The sequence below is a fragment of the Nyctereutes procyonoides genome, unplaced genomic scaffold (genome assembly GCF_905146905.1).
Source record: "Nyctereutes procyonoides isolate TBG_1078 unplaced genomic scaffold, NYPRO_anot_genome, whole genome shotgun sequence".
Taxonomy (NCBI): Eukaryota; Metazoa; Chordata; class Mammalia; order Carnivora; family Canidae; genus Nyctereutes; species Nyctereutes procyonoides.
The window spans coordinates 14,727,675-14,747,002 of NW_026575030.1; the positions used below are offsets into that span (position 1 = coordinate 14,727,675).

Genomic DNA, 19,328 nt, shown 5'->3' on the forward strand with positions numbered 1-19,328 from the left:
CCTTGCACGGACTTCCCAGGCCATCAGCGCCCCTCCGCCCTTGGAGGCCACACGGCTGTAAGTGGCGGCGGAGCAGCAGCCGAGATTCAAACGCGGGGCTGTCCCTGTTTGGTCCCCCGCCCTGACAGGGCCTGGCAGGCCGTCCTGTCACATCTGGGGGTTTCTCAGCCCATGCACTGGGGAGCTCTGCAACAACCTCTCTGAGTGTGGTATAGCTGCAGATGGGAACACAAACGTAGTTAGAGAAATGTGATTCTTGCGCAGGAAAGTTGGAACAGAGAAGAATCCAGACGTGGGCGGGTGTGTGTGTTTAAAAAAAAAAAAAGGAAAGAAAGAAAAGGGTGGAAACCCCATCAGCCAAGTCTGCAGGGAAAAAAAAAAAAGAAAGAAAGAAAGAAATGCAGTCTGCCTATCTGGGGCCGGAGCCCCTCCCCTCGGCCCGCGCCAGAGGAGCGTGACACAGGTGCCGCTTCCTCCCCCCCACCCCCCCCCTCCCCCCCCCCGGCCCCGGGGCTGCGGGGCAGAGGCAGAGGCCAGGACCCTCCCTGCGCTGCGCTGGCTGCGCTCCTCCGCGGCGCTCCTCTCCGCGGCGCTCCTCTCCGCGGCGCTCCTCCGCGCGCTCCGCCGCCCGCGCGGCCCCCGCTCCCGTCGGCGATGAGCGGCCTCAACGGCACGTCGCCGCCGCGCTTCGGTGAGTCCGCGCTGCCCCCCGCGGGGTCCGGGTCGGGTCGCGTCGGGTCGGGGTCGCGCCCGGAGCCCCCGGGCCCGCCAGGCTCTGCGCCCGGGGAGGTGCCCTGGCTGGGGAGGACGCGGGGCGCCCCCGGAGCGAACTTCTTGGGAAACTCCGCCCTGCCCCGACTGCTCCAGGCCGGGACCGACCGGAGCGCACGCCGGAGGCCTCGGCCCGCCCCGACCCCGTGGGGACTTGAAATTCTCCTTTCTCTCTAAGACCGAGGGGGCATCGCCCACCCTGAGCTTCTGTGCGCGGGCGCGGGGAGACTTTGCCGCCTTCCCGCCCCGCCTCACCCCACCCCACCCCTTCGCTGCCAGTGGGCTTTTGCGATTTAAAAACAAACCAAAACGACTACAAATTTCATTTTACAATTTTCATAAACACCGTGAATGTTCATCCCTCTTATCCCCACCCTGGCTGGATCTGATCGTTGGAAACTGTCAGGAGAGGGGACATTCTGCGTCTATAGTGTAACCATGTTAAGTAATGAATTTGATAATGATCTGAGTGCTGGAGACACCCACCCCTTTGCAGGGTTTTTAAAAAAACAAATGGTCGTGCGGCCTCTCCAGTGGCACTTGAGCACAGTGCGCTGTGGCTAGGTGCGGGGTTGGTGCCCTCTGAGCCTGTGTATGCACGGCCGCCAGCGGGCCTGTGAGGGTGCTCAGCGAGCCTGGGTGCACAGGAGAGGCCCCGAGCCAAGGCCTCGCTGCCCGCTTTGGGATCAGGTGTGCCACTTACTAACCAGGGGCTTACGGCAAGCTGGCCCCCCTCTTACTCAGCTCCAGCTTCATGATCCACAAAGTGAGAGAAATGGGGTATTCCTCTGGGTTGTGAGAATTACGAGTCTGTAAAGGGCTCAGCACAGACATTGACACATACCCAGGCCTCAATAAATGTCAGGCGCCTTTGTTTTCATTTTACACTAGACTGGATCTGGAAGCTTATGTGCGCATTAGCGTTTGCATGTGTGTTTCTGTGAGTGTGTGGGAGTCAGACACTAGTGAACTTATATGTGTGTGTCCTGGCCAGGGTTGAAGGGCAGAGCCACTGTAATCATTTCAGTACAGGCACTGAGGAAGTGAAGGTCTGCTGTCATTTAGGGCCTGGAGAGGACAGGCTTGCTCACCAGGAGCCCTGCCCCTGCCCCTGCCCCCTCTCTTAAGCAGTTCTCTAGGATTCAAGTTTCAGACCTTGACCAATGGCCACACTGCCCTTCTGGAGCTCCTAGGGATGCAACCCTCGCTTGCATACCATTCTAGATTGCCCTTAGGACTTGATTTACCACAGGCTCTCTGCTGTAAGAGAACCTTGGGGCCCTCTTTCTTGCTGCTAACTCAGGCAGGATGTGTCTATATCCGGTCTCGGTTTTTATCACTGCTCAGAACCAGAGGTTAGACTGGAGAGGACCCTCTGCTCCTGCTTCACCAAGCCTGCCCAACCCTCTGGCCTCAACCAACTCCCATAAGCCCCAATGCCACAGGTACTGCAAATTAGTCATGTGCAGAAATCCACTGCCTTGCCCTTGGATGGAAGGGGTCAATGCTCAGTAAGGAGATGGTCAGGTTTGTCAACTTTATATAGAATTCACTGCCTCTGGCAGAAGCCAAGAGGATTGCATTAAGTGCCAAATGAAATTCCATCTCAGCCATTGCTCAACCTCTCCAGATATCCAGGGCGGTAGGAATCACATGGCATTGGCATAGTCAGCAGCTGGACCTTTCCAAGGGTGCCCGTGGTTGGGCAATTATTTCTGGGGACTTGCAGCACGGTCTGGGAAACAGAGGGGTGTGGGATGAGAGGCACTCTGTATTTACAGTGGAAGCACACCGGCCCATCTTCAATGAGAAGGAAGAGGCAGCAGGGGGAGGTTGGCAACCCAAACCGGTTTCCCTCTTTGGGTAGCAGATATACGTATATCCAATGGCCTTCTGCAGCCCCAACCCAAACGCCTTTCAGAGACTGTGTGAGTGCAATGGGCCCTACAAGCGTAAGCTAAAAACAAATTTAAGCAATGAATCAAGAGTTAATAATCGGAAAGAGATAACATCCCAACTCCAGAGCACTTTATGGACTTAGGAGAATCTTTCTAGAAGTATCATAGCTACATACAATTACTTTTTGTTTTACAAAATGAAACTTATTTATATATTTTATTTCATCTTGCTTTTTTTCATAAGAAGGTATGCTGAAGATTATAGTTTATCATCACGTAGACTAACTCATTCTTCTCAGGGCCGTATGCATAGTATGAATTGTGTGAATATACGAATGAATTGGTTATTTGACCAATTCCTTCACCAATGGACATTTAGATCGTGAAATCTTTATTTGATTTTTTTTTTAAAACAAGACGCAGTGCTGCCATTACAGCCCTGTAAGTGGGGTTGATGCATTTACATGTATGTGTGTAAATATATGTGTTTGTATATGATTAGGATAAACCACACACACACACACACACACATTTAATTCTGGGACACAGAGTATGAACATTTAAAATGGTGGTCAATACTAAAAAATTGCCTGCTTAGAGGTCATCTGGATTTCTAACATCCACCCAAGTATCCAATGAAACTGTTTCTCCCCCACATCATCATTCACACTGTGCAGTTTACATCTTAGCAAATCTGATAAGTAAAACATGTTGTCACTTCTGAATGTGCCTCTGTAATTATAAGTGATGTTGTGCATGGTTTTTGTTTGTTTATTTTGTAAATATTTTATTTATCTATTTGTTTGAGAGAGAGAGAGAGTGCGTGTGCATAAGCAGGAAGAGGAATAAAGGGAGACGGACAAGTAGACTCGGTGTAGAGTACAGAGATCGATGCTGGGCTCGATCTCAGGACCTTAAGATCATGACCTGAGTTGAAATCAAGAGTCAGACACTTAACCCACAGAGCCACTCAGGTGCCCCCATTTTTAAAAAAATATTTTATTTATCTATTTGAGAGAGAGAGACTGAGAGAGAGAGGAGATTGTGTATGTTTTCATACCTCCACAACATATTGCATTTCATTTTCTGAGAAGTACTTGTTCATGGCATTTGCCCATTTCCAATGAGGTCCCCACCCCCCAGTGAAGAAGTTTATGACATGTCCTCTCTCTTATAGTGACCTGGAGGCAGAGCACAACCTGAGCCCCACAGTCAGAGCTATGGAGTCACACCTGGGTTTGGTCCCACCTCCAACACTTCCAGGCTTTGAGGCTTCCAGGCTTCTGACACAATATGTCAGAGTCTCATTTCTCTCATCTGCAAGTGGGAATCATAACAGCCACTTTCATGAGCCACGTCATGAACACGAGACTAAGGGTTTTGGCATCATGCCCAGGAATAGTGGTATCTGTGGCTGTTGTTGTTAACGGCATTTATCAAAGCAAACCTGGCCTGCGGGTGCTGCTAATCTCCAGAGTCTCCCTTACAGAGGGAGCTGTTTTTGTTTTTGATAATATAACAAGAATATCAGTAACTACATGCTGAGCCCTTTAATAGGGCCTTGTGTGGGTCACCTCTCCACAGTCTTAACTGTTTTGCAGCAGAAACACTGGAGGCCCAGGTGATGGCTTACTGATGGCTTACCCCAGGGCTCCCAGGCATGGAGGGCACAGCCAGGCTGTGGACATAGGTTGTCAGACTCCCCAGCCAGCAGGAGTCAGCTGGGAGGCCCTGAGGTGCATGTGAGCAGGGCATTCCACCACCCAGCACCATGGGGGCTGTGCCTGGGAAACACAACTGTAGCTTTGCACACAGAGGAACTGTGTTTGGCACAAATGCTCAGAACCTACCAACCAACCCACGGTTCCTGAGCAGGGCCTGTGTTCCAACCTATCACTGCCCGCCGTTCTGTGGTTGAGCCTGCCAGGCCAGCTGCTGCCCTTCACCCTGCCTTCCACATCCTGCTAAGGCTGTCCCCTAGAGCATTCTCTTATGGCCTTTCCTGATGCCTGGACTGCTCAGTCTCTCCACCTTCACCTCCAGTGCTCTCTGGGTACCCCTGCACACACATATACATGTACACACACGTTCACATCCACATACACACACACACACACACACACACACACACACACAGCCTGCCTGTTTCACTCCTGCTCATCCCATAAGGACGGGGTATTCCTCCCAAGCTCCCTGGGCCCTCCCTGAATACTAAAAAACCACCCACCATGGCCCCAGGAACACTGCAGCCCCAACAAATTCCTGGATTTGTCCCTTTCCTGGAAATCCTGACCTCCCAAAGGACCCAACTGCCCTCTCCTTGGGATCTGGCACAGAGAGGTGAATGCTCCCAGGCCTGTGTCCATTCCACACACTGGAAACACCTTTTAAACATACACTCAGTAGCTCATAATCCAAAACTTGGTATATACATGAAGGTCAGTGAGGTTAAAATGGACAGAAAGTCAAAATGAAACAAACTCTAAGAACAAGGCTCCTGAGCCCAGCACTTACCACCTCACTTTTTGCCATTCCCGCCCTGCTTCTTATTTCATATTCTCCTCCAGCACCCCAGCATCTTTGCCTGGGGTTTTCTTGAGCTCTTCATGTAATCTGAACTGCTGAGGAAGTGCTGGCTCCTGCCCTTAGTTATTAAGCATTTTCATTTTTGTACATTCTTCTGGAACAAATAATGTGCAAAATCTTAGCCAATGGCAGATGTTGACAAGAATGGGTTTCCTCTTGTGCCAGTAGGAGCCAAAGCCAAGACACTAGATTCCATCATAGTCTGGGTGGGCTCGGTCAGGCCCTTGCATGACTCCCCCGGATTAAAAAACGTGTGGGGGGGATCCCTGGGTGGCGCAGCGGTTTGGCGCCTGCCTTTGGCCCAGGGCGCGATCCTGGAGACCCGGGATTGAGTCCCACGTCGGGCTCCCGGTGCATGGAGCCTGCTTCTCCCTCTGCCTGTGTCTCTGCCCTCTCTCTCTCTCTCTGTATGACTATCGTAAATAAATTAAAAAAAAAATTTTTTAAAACGTGTGGGGTTGTCACTACCCCATAGACAGCCCCTGTTGCCTGGGTGACAGCAGCAGAGCAGGACTCAAGGCCCACTTACCTGGCAGTGCCACATGCCCTTTCTCGTGGCCTGACATCTTAATCCCTCTCTCATTAGTGACTCTGAGACTGACTGAATTGCTGGAGGCTCAGCGTGGTGAACTCTGAGAATTAGAAGCTCCAGGGAGACCCAGTCATGGGTCCTTAATACTGTGAGGTTTACCTTCTAGAGTTCCACCTGGTTCCCACAGTATAGAGCAGAGGAAAATCGCCTCAAGCTTCCATCAGAGGAAGGAAGGGAAAAGGATGCATCTTGAAAAAGACCAGAGCACCTGTCTTTAATGAGGCCTGCCTCAGCGCAAGCTACAGTTGACCCTTGAACAACGGGGGTGAACCGAGTGGATCCACTTATACATAGATTTTTTTTTATATAAATACAGTACAGTGCCGTAAATTAATTTTCTCTTACCAATGATTTTCTTAATAACATTTTCTTTGCTCTACCTTACTTTATTGTAAGGAGATAGTATATAATACATATAATACACAAAATACGTTAATGGACTGTTTGTGTTACTGATAAGGCTTCCGGTCCACAGTAGGCTATTAGTTAAGTTCTGGGGGGAATCACAAGTTCTACATGGATTTTCAGCTATTTGGGGGATCGGACCTCTAACCTCCTACTTTGTTCAAAGGTCAACTGTAGTCAACCAGACCCAAACCTGCTGGGGTATTATCAGAACCCATCTCACCTGAAGGAAGGGATCTACCCAACTCTAGCCCACTCTACCCATCCCATCCCACCTAAGGGATGAAAAAAGAACAGAAACTCATGAAGTTCACAGTCAAAAGGTACAGGCTCACCAGAGACAGAGACCTACTGTCACAGGGCTGCAGGATGCCTCCCCTTCCCCCATCCCACTGCCACATCACTGCAGTACCTCTTACTTACTGCATCCTGTCTGGCTGTCAATAAAGCTACAAAGCACACTAAAAGCAAAAAATACAATTTGAAGAGTCAGAGCAAATATCAGAACCAGCCGTGGCAGAGATGTTGGAATTACCAGACTGGAAATTGAAAACAACTACAATTAATAGCTCTTCATGACACTTTATTATATTCTCTCTTATTTCTGCTTTTCTAGCCAAGTCCTTCTGTAGTTAAAGCCACACCTTCTTTCTCTTATTGCCAAAACATTGTGGGCGGCATACTATGTGGGGCTCAGTGGACACACCCCAGAACCATTCTGGGTCCCTAAGAGGGAAGCTGGCACTCCAGGGTGCTCATGGGACCAGGCCCTGGGCAAGGCTACCAAGTCACCTTACTGCACCCCTCATACCCTGGAGGCCTTTTATCTCCACTTCAAATGTGATGCTCCCAACTAGCACATCACGGAGAACACAGACAGCCAGAGCCCCTTGCCCCCACTTCTACGTACAATGCACATTTTTAAGAGGTGTTCAGGTGTGCTTATTCCTACTGTCCCCATGCCCCAGCATTCCCACTTCTCCCCCTTGGAAAAATGTTCTCCTGGAATGGAGAAACTTCACATTTTAGCTGTGGCCACATACATTCTCACCAGAGTCATAAAGTGAAGGACATTATATCTTGCTACATCAAAATCAGATACTGCAGTTATGCCTGCTTGCCTTTTATTTGGGGCCCCAGTCTGTGACTTCGGTCTTCAGCAGGCAGCAAAGTCCACTGGCTATGAAATGATACTTTTCCTTGAGGGGCTTGCCAAATGCTAGAACCATGCACACCACCTTCAGTGAGCAGAGGCTTCAGGTTCAGGTTCTCCTTCTGCACTTTTTAAAATCATTTAGTTCAAATTCACTTTGCACCAGTTTGCTAGTGATGAAGAGGTCAGACCACCAGCTTCACAATTCAAAGATTTGGGTGAGTCTGAAACTTTTCTGACCTGCCTGTGGCCTTAAACGTGTTGCTAGGCCTCCTACTATTCAGTTCATCCTCCAGGACAGGGCTGGCTTTGTCCGTGGGAATCATGCAGGGAAATGTCCCTCCCCCTCCCCCCACCCGCAACCTGGGAGGGCCCCACATGCATTCTGCTAATGCTCTGCAATCCCCGTCTTGAAATTCTTAATTTTTGTAAAGGAGCCCCTGTTTTCATTTTGCCCTGGGCCCCACGAATTCTATAGCTAGTCTTGATCCATTAAATGGGGATCATAATCATTTCTACCTCGGGGGTTTGTTCTGAGGATTAAATGTATTATCCTAGATAAAACTCCTAGTATAGTCCTGGTACGTGTTACTCTCTACCACTTACTGAGTACCCGACTGTGTTCTAAGTGATTTTGCTCGCTCACTCTCGCCCTGTCCAGCTCCCTCCTTGTTCCTCAGTCTCTGTCTTTGTTTGTTGAACACAGCACCTGAGGACAAGCTGGCACAGTCTGCCTAGGTCTGTAGAGCCAGGGCAAGGCCCTCTGCAACAGCTGTCAAGCTGCTCCCTTCTGAGCTGTGGGTGCCACCTCTGATATGTGGGCTCCTTCATGCTTCTATCAGAGCGGGGGTGCAGTGAGGGGGAAGGCAGCCCAGAGAACATATGTGGGCCATTGTGACCTCTCGCACCAGTTGTGGCTCCAGCAAACTTCTCACCCTCTGCAGTCAGTTTCCTTACATGGTACTTGGGGGGACCATCCATGTTCCCCTACCCTCATCTGAACACCAGCCCCTGCTGAACATGTGGGGTTCAGCCAGCTGAACCCATGGAGAAGATAGGCTCTTTAAAAACACTGAATGAGTGAGTGAATGAATGAATGAATGAATGAGTGAAAGTGAAGTTCCCACCAATGCAGCCCATGTCTGATTTGCACAGAGTACTGTGGGTCCCCGTACTCACGTCCTCTGCCTTCCCCCCACCCCTGGCCTCAGAGCCCCTCTTGGGTCAGCCCACTGGCCTCTCCCCCTGCTGCCCTGCACTCCTTGTTCACTCTGACCTGTAGCACGTGGAACCCACTTCATGACTCACCCGCCACCTTTCAGTGCCTTCCCTCGCTGCTCATTTCTTTCTTTTCCTCAATCTGGCCATTCATCCAGGTCCACAGCCAGGACTCTGCCAAGGTGTTTCTTAAGGCCTGGGCTCTCCTCTCTCCTGGGAGGACCCCCTCCACCCCCTTTTCCAGCCTACACCCCACGCCTGAACTCCTACAGGGAACCCGGGCCTTGCTTCTCTGATTGGGCCCTGGGACTGACTTGTCATTTGAATTGCCCTCCATCAGCTTCTACCCAAATTCTCATTTTAGTGATTTAATTTCAGCTATGGCTGAAAATCCTGAGTAATCTTTTAATTTTTTTTTAATTTCACAATCTCTTTTTCCCTTTTGTACAAATTCTGTACATTATCCTGACCTACTCTCCTCTTATGGTGACTGTCTCCCTGACTCAAAGGATGGAAGGAGGCTTCACTTCCTGTAAGTTATCTCATTTCACCCTCTAGCTGCCCCACGGGAGGTATTTTTATCTCTGTTTTGCATATGATGATACTGAAACCCAAGAGGCAACCAACGTGACTTGCAGAGAGCCACAGCCGACCCCTCACACTCCCGCTCACCGATAGCGGGTTTTTCTAGGAAGGGATCAGCCAGGGCTAACATGTACAGTAGGCAAGTGGTTAAGATCCATGCTGCTTTTCAAGATGCACAAAAATGAGTGCTTCTTTTAAAATCAAAAGGAAAAAAACAAACTTTTCATACTAAATATTACATTTGTCTTTAGACTGATGCTGATATAAAATACAACTTTTAATATTTTGGCGGAGAGGGGATCCATAAGGTAAAGCACTCAAGACCCAAATGGGTCACCCTGCATCATCTCTGCCTGGCTCGGGACACCTGAGGCCAAGGGGCTGGGTACCCACTGGCTCCTGTGCTGCCATTCTCCCTACTAGATTCTGTCCTGCTCCTGGCACTCCGACCACTTTTGCAGCGTTGCCTACCTGGATTCCTCACGCCCCTCCCCTGGCAGTCCGGCCTAACCCAGCAGGGCCCCTGGACTGCGCAGCTGCAGTGACTGCTTTGTGCCTGCCCTTTACCTCTGCTCTCGGGAGAATCTCTCAAAAGTAAATGCTTGAGGGGAGCCAGGACTCACTCTCTCTCCCTCCCCACCTCTCTCTCTCTTTCTCTTTCTCTTTTTCTCTTACTCTCTTGGCTTTTTAAGGTTGATCTTCACTTAAAGATTTTCTTAAAAAGTAAGTTTTCTTTACCCTGTTTCATTATTACAGAAACAATTCACGTTCACTGTAGAATTATATACGTAAGACCAAGAAGAAAGGTGTAGGAAGATTCTTTCTAGAGCTGAGGTAACTTTGAGATATTCATGGGGCAGCCAGGTGGCAGCTGGAAGGCAGTGGGGAGAGAGGTCTGAGCAGAGATAAAGACGGAGTCAGGGCAGTAAGGGGCTGGTGGAAGGCAGAGTGGGGGCAAGAAGAGCCTGCTGGGGCCGCACCAATCCTTCCAGATGGTGTGGATCTTCACGGCACTTGTGGTGTGTGGTGGGTGGGTGGTGAAGAGCACTTGCTGAGTGCCCACTCTGTTCTACTCCATACCCAGCAAGGATATACATGGATACCTTGTTTTATCCTGAAGAAGTTGCACAGATGTAGATTCCAGGTTAAAAAGGTGGAAACTGGGAGTCAGGAGATTGTGTGCCTGGGTCCTCACTGTGTACCACTGGCACTGTCCAGCCTTGAGTTAGGTGTATCTCCCTCCACCTCTGGGATGCAGGGAAGGGGTGGCCCAGGACCCCATGCCCTTGTGCTTGGCTCTGTGCAGCCCTGAGGCCACTCTCCTGCCTCAGAAGAAAAGGCCTTTCTTTATCCACCCACCCCAGGCCACTTGTGGTGAGCTCTACCCTCCTCTGCAAGCCCACACCTGCTGGCCCAGCAGCTGCTAGTGAAATGCCCATAGTGGCACACAAGGGCCAGGTTGTGACTGTGAGAGCCCCGCCTGCCCAGGCCAACCCACACACAGGTCTCACTTTCCCCTGAGAAGCAATGGGCAGCTGCCTCTCAGGTTCACTGCAAGGGCACTGGGAGAGAATAAAGAACCCACCAATTCCTAGCCAATTCCTGGAATGCCTCCACCACAGAACCACCCCTGGGCTGGCAATCTTGTCCTTTGTTAAAATATTTCAAACCACAGGACTATGACTGTGTTGTGTATTACAGTTTGCCAGGATGTTCATTCTCTTCCCCATCGCCATTCAAGAGAGACTACTCTCTCTCTCTCTTTGAAAGGAAATAAAGCTCAGAGAAGCTAAGCGACTAACAAGAATTCATACAGCCTAAATACATACACACATACACACATACACACATACACACATACAAAAACAAAAAGAATTCATACAGCCAGGGTAGTAGATGGAGGAAGACTGGGACACAGGCCTCTGATTCCTTTGGGAGTGTACTGTTTATTCCACAGAAACTCATTCCTCAGGTTCTTAAGTGGGGGACAGAATGGGGGTGATGCTGAGGAGCTGATGCTGGGACTGCAGGGCCACCAAAGGGAAGAAACTTTGACACTGGCCCTACATTCTCCTGTACCTTGACATACACGCATGTGCACACACACACATGCACATATACATGCACAGGTGCACACAGCATGCACACACATAAGCCCCTTACCACTTCCTTGCAGTCCTCAGCAATAGACTCATGTCACAGCAAGGTTCAAGGCAGGGAGAAGCTCTCCTGGGTGCTACCTCGTTTGGCGTGAGGCAGGGTGAATAGTCATTTAGTCTATGGGTCCTACTGATCTCACAGAGATAGCTGGAAACAGATGTGAGAAGTGCTGCCCTCAGCATCTTTGGCTTCGGGTGTGCTTTTGAAACTTTCTTATGCCACCAGTTTTCAGACCCTGTTCCCATGTCTTTGCCTCAGTCTGGTATCTCGGCAGTACACCCGCATATCGGCAGTGTGTTCTGCTTCTCGAAGCCTCTTCTGTCTGTGATCTCATCTGAGGTCAGTGCAATGTTCAGGCCAGATCCCCTTAACCACCCCCCTCATGTGGCAGACAGGGCCACACAGGTCTGAAGAAGTCAACAAGTTTTGTTTTGGTTATTTGGGGTTTGGGCTCAGCATAGCCTCTCTCATGCCTCCCTGCCCCTTGAGCCCATCCAGAGTCTATTAACAAAGACAACAATCTATTAATAAGTCCATTAATAAAGGCAGGCTTCCCTCTGGCAGGTTATCCATGCAGCACATATATGTTCCAGTGGTTAAATTCAGGACCAGTTTCCAGATTTGACCCCTGTAAACCCCTTCTTCATTCCCAGCCTGTCCCCTCATCTGGCGTCTCTTTGTAAGTCCCAAGTCTTCAGGGATCCCTTGGGAAGCAGGTGACACAAGCCATGCACCTTGAGCTTTCTATCCATTGCTGGTGAATCCAGTCCAGAGCACCACCTTCAGATTACCATCATTCAATCTGATGCACTTTGATTTTGATCCACCTGTGTGCAAAGGACCACACAGGAGGTATAGGGGACACGGATCCTGTCTTCAAAAGATCTTTAGCCTAGTTGGGGAGCAAAGCCCAAAAACATCAGAGGGCAAAGGAATTCAAAACACGCCTCAGGCCTCTGGTCACACCTGGCTCAGGTGCATGCAACTTTGCAGGTCCCCTCTGGAATAAAGGTCATGTATCCCTGAAATTCTAAAAGAAGTAATTTTCACCTGGGGTCTCCACCCCAAACATACAAACACCACAAAGTGGTGTCACAGCAATAAATCTCCATTGCACTTACTTTCCGCAGAAATGACATTTCCATAAAACAAATTCTTGGATGAAGTCTGGAAATATAAAACAGATGAAAGCCTATCTGATGTAGTCAAGTTGAGGATAAGATGCAGGTGACCACACTCTAAAGGCTCCTTGTGATGGTTCACTCTCAAGCTATTGCTGGACACTGAGGGCTTCATGTAACCAGTCTGCAAACTCCCTACTGCCCAGTACCTGGTGCCTAAGCCAGAGTGGTTTGTTGACATCCAGTCACTGTTGGTTGTCAATGGTGATACCTGAGAGCTTGGATCTCAGAGGACCTTTCCATCATAGATGTTCCCATTACATGAAGCCATAAAATATTCTCACTGTGGCTGTTTGCCTATAGCCAGACGGTAATGTATGCCCAGCTGTCAGTCACTTTACCAATTAATTCCATGAGGACAGTCCTTATCAAACTTCAGAACCCTTATTCTCAGACTCCATGAAGAAACTCTGAAAAGTGGGAAAGGAAACTGGACAGAAGAGTCCATTATGAAAGCAATTTATGCACAAAATTTTATTAACTACCATATACATTCCTGGTTCATCAGTAGAAACCACACATCCTATCATCTGTCCTGGGAATTAAGGAGGAGACAAATAAAGCATAAGACAAGATCCCTGCCCTCAAAGCATTGTTGGGCTTCTTGGAGCTGCAAGACACACATTTTTAACAACAACAAAAAAAGCAACCAATCCTCCTATGGAGAAACTTCTTATCACATGAATTCAGGTTGCAGATCAAATTGCCTATGTCTTGTGATTATTCACTGAAATAGCTAAATAGGTATCTGGATATCTAAAGAATAACTTAAAGTAATGCAGCTCCCCAAATGCAAATTATGACCTAATATTAGTTAATATTGGTAGGTAGTATTAAATTATGGTGAATTTCTACTTAACTAGAGATAATTTTATCTTGGATTAAGATTTTGTGCTTGAAAAAACAAGTTGCCAGCAATCAATGTTGATTGTTGAGAATGTCCCAACTATGGGGAATGACTTCAGTAAAGATAAATTGCAGAAGGTAAAAAGGAAAAATATCATGTAAATGTATGAGGTACCCTGCTATGCCAGGGTATCTGGCCTGTCTGAAGAGCTGAACAAATATTTGCTGGTCATACTCAGCATTAGGCACCATCTGTCACTGTGAGGGGGGTGCTGTAGGTAGCACTCAGATCTTCAGGACACAGGACATTGCTATGAGTGGCAGGGCTGTGATTTTAGCCCAAGGTGTCCAACCCCTGAGTTGTCTTTTAACCCCTGCACACTACCAGTATTCCTATGTGCAGAAAATGGGGAGTTTCCTAGGAGAACAAAGTTTTCTTTCACAGGAAGAAGGGAAGAAAGTTGGTTCAAATGGACTGTTTAAGTACATTTCCTTATATTAGGCTCTGGTAATTACCCCTAGGACATTTCCTATTTAAGAATCATGGACCTTCTGAAAAGAGCTCTTGGAACATGCTATTTTTAAAGGACTCGTTTGAGTGAAAGATGTTTGTCATTCACTGAGAAAACAACGCTGGAATAAGTCAAAATTCATCTTAGAAGACAGGGCAGTTTAGTGGGGAACTGAATCCACAGTTTTCCTTCAAAGTTCAGACACCCTGAGGCTGTGTTTCCCATTCAAGAGCACTTCTGGGCCATTTATTTCCCGCTGCTTTGGTCTCTGCCTGCCCATCTTCACTGTTCTTTCTTCCCTCTGTTTCTAGGGTGGTGCTTTTGGGATAAGTGAACTCTGAGGTTGCACTGCCTTGGAGGCACAATTATCTGAGTTCCTGGCCTTATCTTGCCTTCCTTGTCCAGGGGCTGTGGGAACAGAAGTCCGACTGGGCAGATAAAAGGCTGACCTCTCACTGCCCTGCCTCCTGCCTCCAGGGTCCCTGATGGTTCTCCTTTGAGCTCCCGTGAGAGGGCTCTCCCCAGGGGGGAGGGAATGCAGGGCGGTATTCTCCTCTGTCTCAGTTTATGATATCTCCTCCTGAGCCCACAACCCCTCTCTCTGGGACACTCGAACTGCGCCAGAACACTGCCCACCCCTCCTCTGGCCTCCCTGCACCAAACCCTTACTGTGTAGCCAGCTGTGGCCGTTTATCCTGCTCTGGGAACCAATGCCCCAGGGACTCAGGAGTCCCTGGAACGTCTCTCTGTGACAAAGGCCTGGACGATCAGTGCAATTGGCCAGAGAAGGTACCCAGAACCAAGTCAGAGAGGCCCAGTCCACTGTCCTCAGAGGCACAGAAGGCTTTGACCTGTGCAAGGTTTAACTCAAGAGACAGGACTGCACCCCATCCATGCAACCTTGCCAGCTACTGTTGGCTCCACCAACTAAGCCATGAGGACCACCTTGGGATAGTGATCTCACCCCCTTTGGCCCCTGTGTCCCTGATGCTTGTGTACTCCCCACCCACATCCATCCTGGATGTCCAGGATGCAATGAGCCCCAGGTGCCACCAGATTCTGCAATCTGTAGAAAGTGGCCATGGCAGCAGACAGCGTGCCTGCATTCAAACAACGAAGCATTGCACAGGTGAAAATTCCATCCTCCAGTGTGACAGACCTTGTTCAAGATGCAACGTGGCTACTCAGTGGCTCCCTCCCTGTGGGCACCTTAAATGAGAAGATGTAGATTAAAGGTCCAGGCCTAGCATGGGGCAGATACTCAGTAAATATTAGCCTGAGCAGGAGGAGAGAGACTCAAGGAGACAGAGACTTAAACCAGGAGCCCACAAACTAAGGCCCATGGCTCAAATCCAGCCTGCCACCTGTTTTTATAAGTAAAGTTTTATTGGAATGCAGCTGTACCCATTCATTTATATAGTGTCCATACTGCTTTTTTTTGTAACAGAGACCATATAGCCAGGCCTCCAAGCCTAAACTGTTTACCATGGAGCACGTTATCAAAAAAGTTTGCCAGCTCTAGAATTAAACCAACAGGAGAATCTCTAGTGGCTCAAATTCCAGGCCTTGAGCCCACCTGGACCCCATTGCCCCTCTCTCTGGGGTTATAACCATCCCACTGATGGTTAAGAGGCCATGGAAGAAAGACCTGCAGTCAAGGTCAGGGACTAGACATCAGACATCAGCCCAGTGTGGGGGCCACACTGGGATCACACAAAGTGCCTTGGTCCCCATCACTTAATCTTTCAGTGCCCACACCACCACCACCAAGGAGAGAGGCCCCTCATAGTCTTCACTGTCTCTTGTCCTCCAATCACCCCTCTGTCAGGCACTCAGGACTCTGCTGCCGCCCTGCGGAAAATCTTCACCTCACCTTGACAGGGTGAGAGGGAAGGCAGGACAGGAGACAGGCTCCCCCTGGTATCTACAGCTAAGGGGCCAGCCAGCTCACCTCTTGAGTTCAGTACTTCTCACCCATAGCTGAGGCAAGGAAGAGGGATACCTCTCCACATGGCAAGTGTTGGGCCAGGTGCATTGCCCCAGACCTTACTGAAACCTCTTAATCCCTTGAGACATTGTCACCTCTCTTTTCAGATTAGAGCTGGATACTGAAAGATATGACCACATTTGACCAGTTATAAAATGGTGGATCCAAGTTCAGGCATCCTGAGTCTATATCCATGTTCTTTGCCTGTGCCACTTATACCATAGTAGACCAGGAATCACATTGCATAACCACATATTGAGGACCAACTGTGTATCAGGCCCTGTTGGAAGTTCTGGGGATATGACAGTGAACAAAACAGCAGTAATAAAAAAAAAATCAGTAATCACAGAAGGAAGCTTATATTATATAAGTAGCCCCAGTAGACACATGGGGATAATGCTCAGTAAATCAGATGGTGCTGAGTGTTAGAGAAAAAAATCAAGTCAAGAAAGGAGATAAGGAAGGCCAAGGGATGAGGGAGGCACCATTTTAAAGAGCATGGCTGGAGAAGTCTTCACTGGGAGAGATGATGTTTGAGAAAGACCCAAAGAAAGCCAGGGAGTCAAATGGGAATATCTGAGAGAAGACAAAATAGGCAGAGAGCACTGCAAGTAGAAAGGCCCTGAGGTAGGAGGAGGCCTGGCCCCATCAAGGAACAGCCAAGAGGCAGTGTGACTGGGGGGAGAAGGGTTGGAAATGGTAAGAAGGAGATGAAACCAGACAGGTGAGATAGACAATGGGACTATTTCCCAGCACCTGTTGTAGCAGCTGGAGTTCTACCATCCCTCCTGAGTCTTAGGGCCTCCAAACCTCCTCATAGAATGCTCCTGAGAGAGGAGCCCTTGAGCATCCCAGCTAATGCTCCAGGAAAAGACTAAGAGGGAAGCCCTGGGTGAGCCATGGCATGTGGAGAGAACGAGTGGAGGGGAGAAGAAGGTAGGTGATGCTTCAGTTGAGTGCACAGATGTGTGCATACACAGAGGCCAGCTTCTGGAAGCCTCTCAGAAATTGCTAGTTGCATCTTCTGGGTCTGAAGGTTTTCTGAAGGGACTGTGTATGAGTGCAGGGCCCTGGAGCCCCAAGCATCTGCAGTTCACAGGGCACTCAGGCATTCAGTTGAAGCAACTCAGAGCAAAAGGATGTGGATCAGCCCGTCACCTGTGTCTCTGCATCCACGGAAGCCCTGAGGGTACCAACCCAACGGAGAGCACAGAGCAGCAGCCTTGTCCCCTGAGGTGAAAGGTCTGGCCTAGAAGGAGGTGGAGAAGAGAACTGGGAAAGAGTGTGGACAAGGGTGGGGCTGTGCTGCTGCTCCCGGGGTCCACGCTGCCACCTTGCTGGGCAAGGAGGACTTCATACCGTGTTCAGCCTTACCCAGTCTTTCATGGCAGAATGAAAGCACAGCCCAGAAACGCAGGCTCCTTCTCCTGGAAATCAGAGAACTGAAGAGACAGGCTCAGGTTCGAGCCCAGGATTCCACCTCCTCAGGCTCTCCGCACGCCATTCCCACCACCCTGTGCAAGATAGCAATTACCAGGACTCCCCCTGTCCGTGCAAGTCGCACTAGCAGCCAGGTTCATAAGAAGGGGAAAGATGTTGAGAGGTTATTTGCCTCTGCTCTATATTTGCACACGTTGCTGTTTAGTCTGATAAAGCAGTCCAGTCAGCAGTTCAGTTAAGTGACCAAAGCCACTTAAACCCAGACACAGGAGTTCATCCTGTGTGCCTTCTTCCCTCAGGTAATATGATCCCAGCATGAGAATCCCGCCTCTAAGGAAGTGACTGACTTCTCTCCACCTGAGGACCCTGTTGGAAGCCACCTGGGCAACTGTTTGTGCTTGGAATCACTGGCACACAGTGAAGCTCTTCACATTCCCCATCTCACTCCGTCCTCTCGCAGCCTGGTACGGAGGAGTGTGGAGAGGGCATTGGCATTTATCGAGCTCTCTCTATGCCACGGTGCCAGGTGGGCTGTTCATGTGCCCAGCAGGAAGAACTGTGCTGTTAGCACATGCTTAGAAGAGGAGCCTAGGGTCCTCATACAACTCAGTATCCTGAGTGTTCCTGGGAAAGATATAGTCTGTCTCAAAGGTGCACAATAGCACATGCTAGAGCCCGCAGTACGATTCATGTGTTACTTGACCCCACAACCTCTGCAACTTGCCAGGCTCATGCACAGGCGGCAGCTTGCTCCTCTTTGTGGCACCATGTGCTTTATGTGCTACGGTTCTAAGGAGACCAATGCTCCAATGCTTTATGCATAAGCCCTGCCTGCTCCCCCGAACACACACACACACACACACACACACACACAAGTCAGGAGACCTGAGATGCAGCACACACCCTCACTGAGCTCAGTCTCTATAAGCTTCAGACCTAGTGGGCACGAGGGTCCCACCTCGCTCTTGCATAGGGGAGCCTGTGGTGCCTTGTCCTGCAGACTCAGGCAGGTAGCTGACTTGACTGTGTCTGAATGCAAGGACATTATATTTCTTCTGGGGGCCTGTTTCCCTCCCCTTTATTCACGCTGAGGGGAATGGAACTTTCACCCAGGCCCGCCTCTGATAAGGCTGTAAGCGGCAAGAAAGCAGAGCTGAGCCTTTTATCAGACAGCTACAGGGAGATCTGGTGCCTTGCCTGGTGGGCCTGGGACTGATAAAGTGGGTCTGGGCCCAGCCACTCACCAGCTGTGTTCTCAGACCTATCCCCAGGACCCACCCCTCAGAAACAGGAGCAGTGAGACCCAGGAAGCTTCTTTCCATTCTTAAGCACCAAACAAATTTCCAGTGGCCACAGGCAACAGGATCTAATGGGGAACAATTGGGGGAAAGGTTTGACAGGGAGGGTTGATGGAGAAGGGGTTGATAGGGAGTTTGGGGGACTTGGACATGGTGGTGGGAGCTGGCACCTCCCATGGACATATCAGGAGTACATCTGTGGTTTGAGACCACTCAGACTCCCCTGGGAGGCATACAGCTGTCCCCATTTTTTTGATCAGACACTGAGGAGAGGGAAGGTGTTAAGGTATTTTATTTCCTGTGGTGTGGTCAGGTTTGAAGTCAGGTTTGCTGCCCCCAAAATTCAGGCTGCCTTCTTCCTTCCATCCTGTGAGCTCCAATCTGAAGAAGATCAAAGACTTATTCCACCACCTCTCTCTCTCTCTCTCTCTCTCTCTCTCTCTCTCTCACACACACACACACACACACACACACACACACACTCCTCTTGGAGGGCAGCCAATTTTACCTTCAAAAGTTAACTACTTTTCCTCTAAGCTGTTAAACTTCTCATCTTTAGTATAGGAACGACTGGGTTAGCAGACTGATTTTGAGCAATTGTCTCTCTAGACTTAGTTGTTCTGTCTCTAAGGTAGGCTGGTCATTCCCGCCTCACTGAGCCTCAGTGTCCAGTACCCTGCCAGGAGCACACAAGCT

At 49.5% G+C, this 19,328-nt stretch overlaps 1 protein-coding gene across 1 annotated transcript in view; it reads left to right on the forward strand.

The window, feature by feature from the left end:
- Positions 1–563: 563 nt before the first annotated feature.
- The window catches only part of GYPC (glycophorin C (Gerbich blood group)), a 42,371-nt gene continuing 23,606 nt past the window's right edge, over positions 564–19,328 (forward strand). The window contains exon 1 of the mRNA XM_055316341.1: positions 564–691. Within this exon, the coding sequence (XP_055172316.1) occupies positions 655–691 (37 nt within the window). The 5' untranslated portion in view covers positions 564–654. The remainder of the gene's footprint in view (positions 692–19,328) is intronic.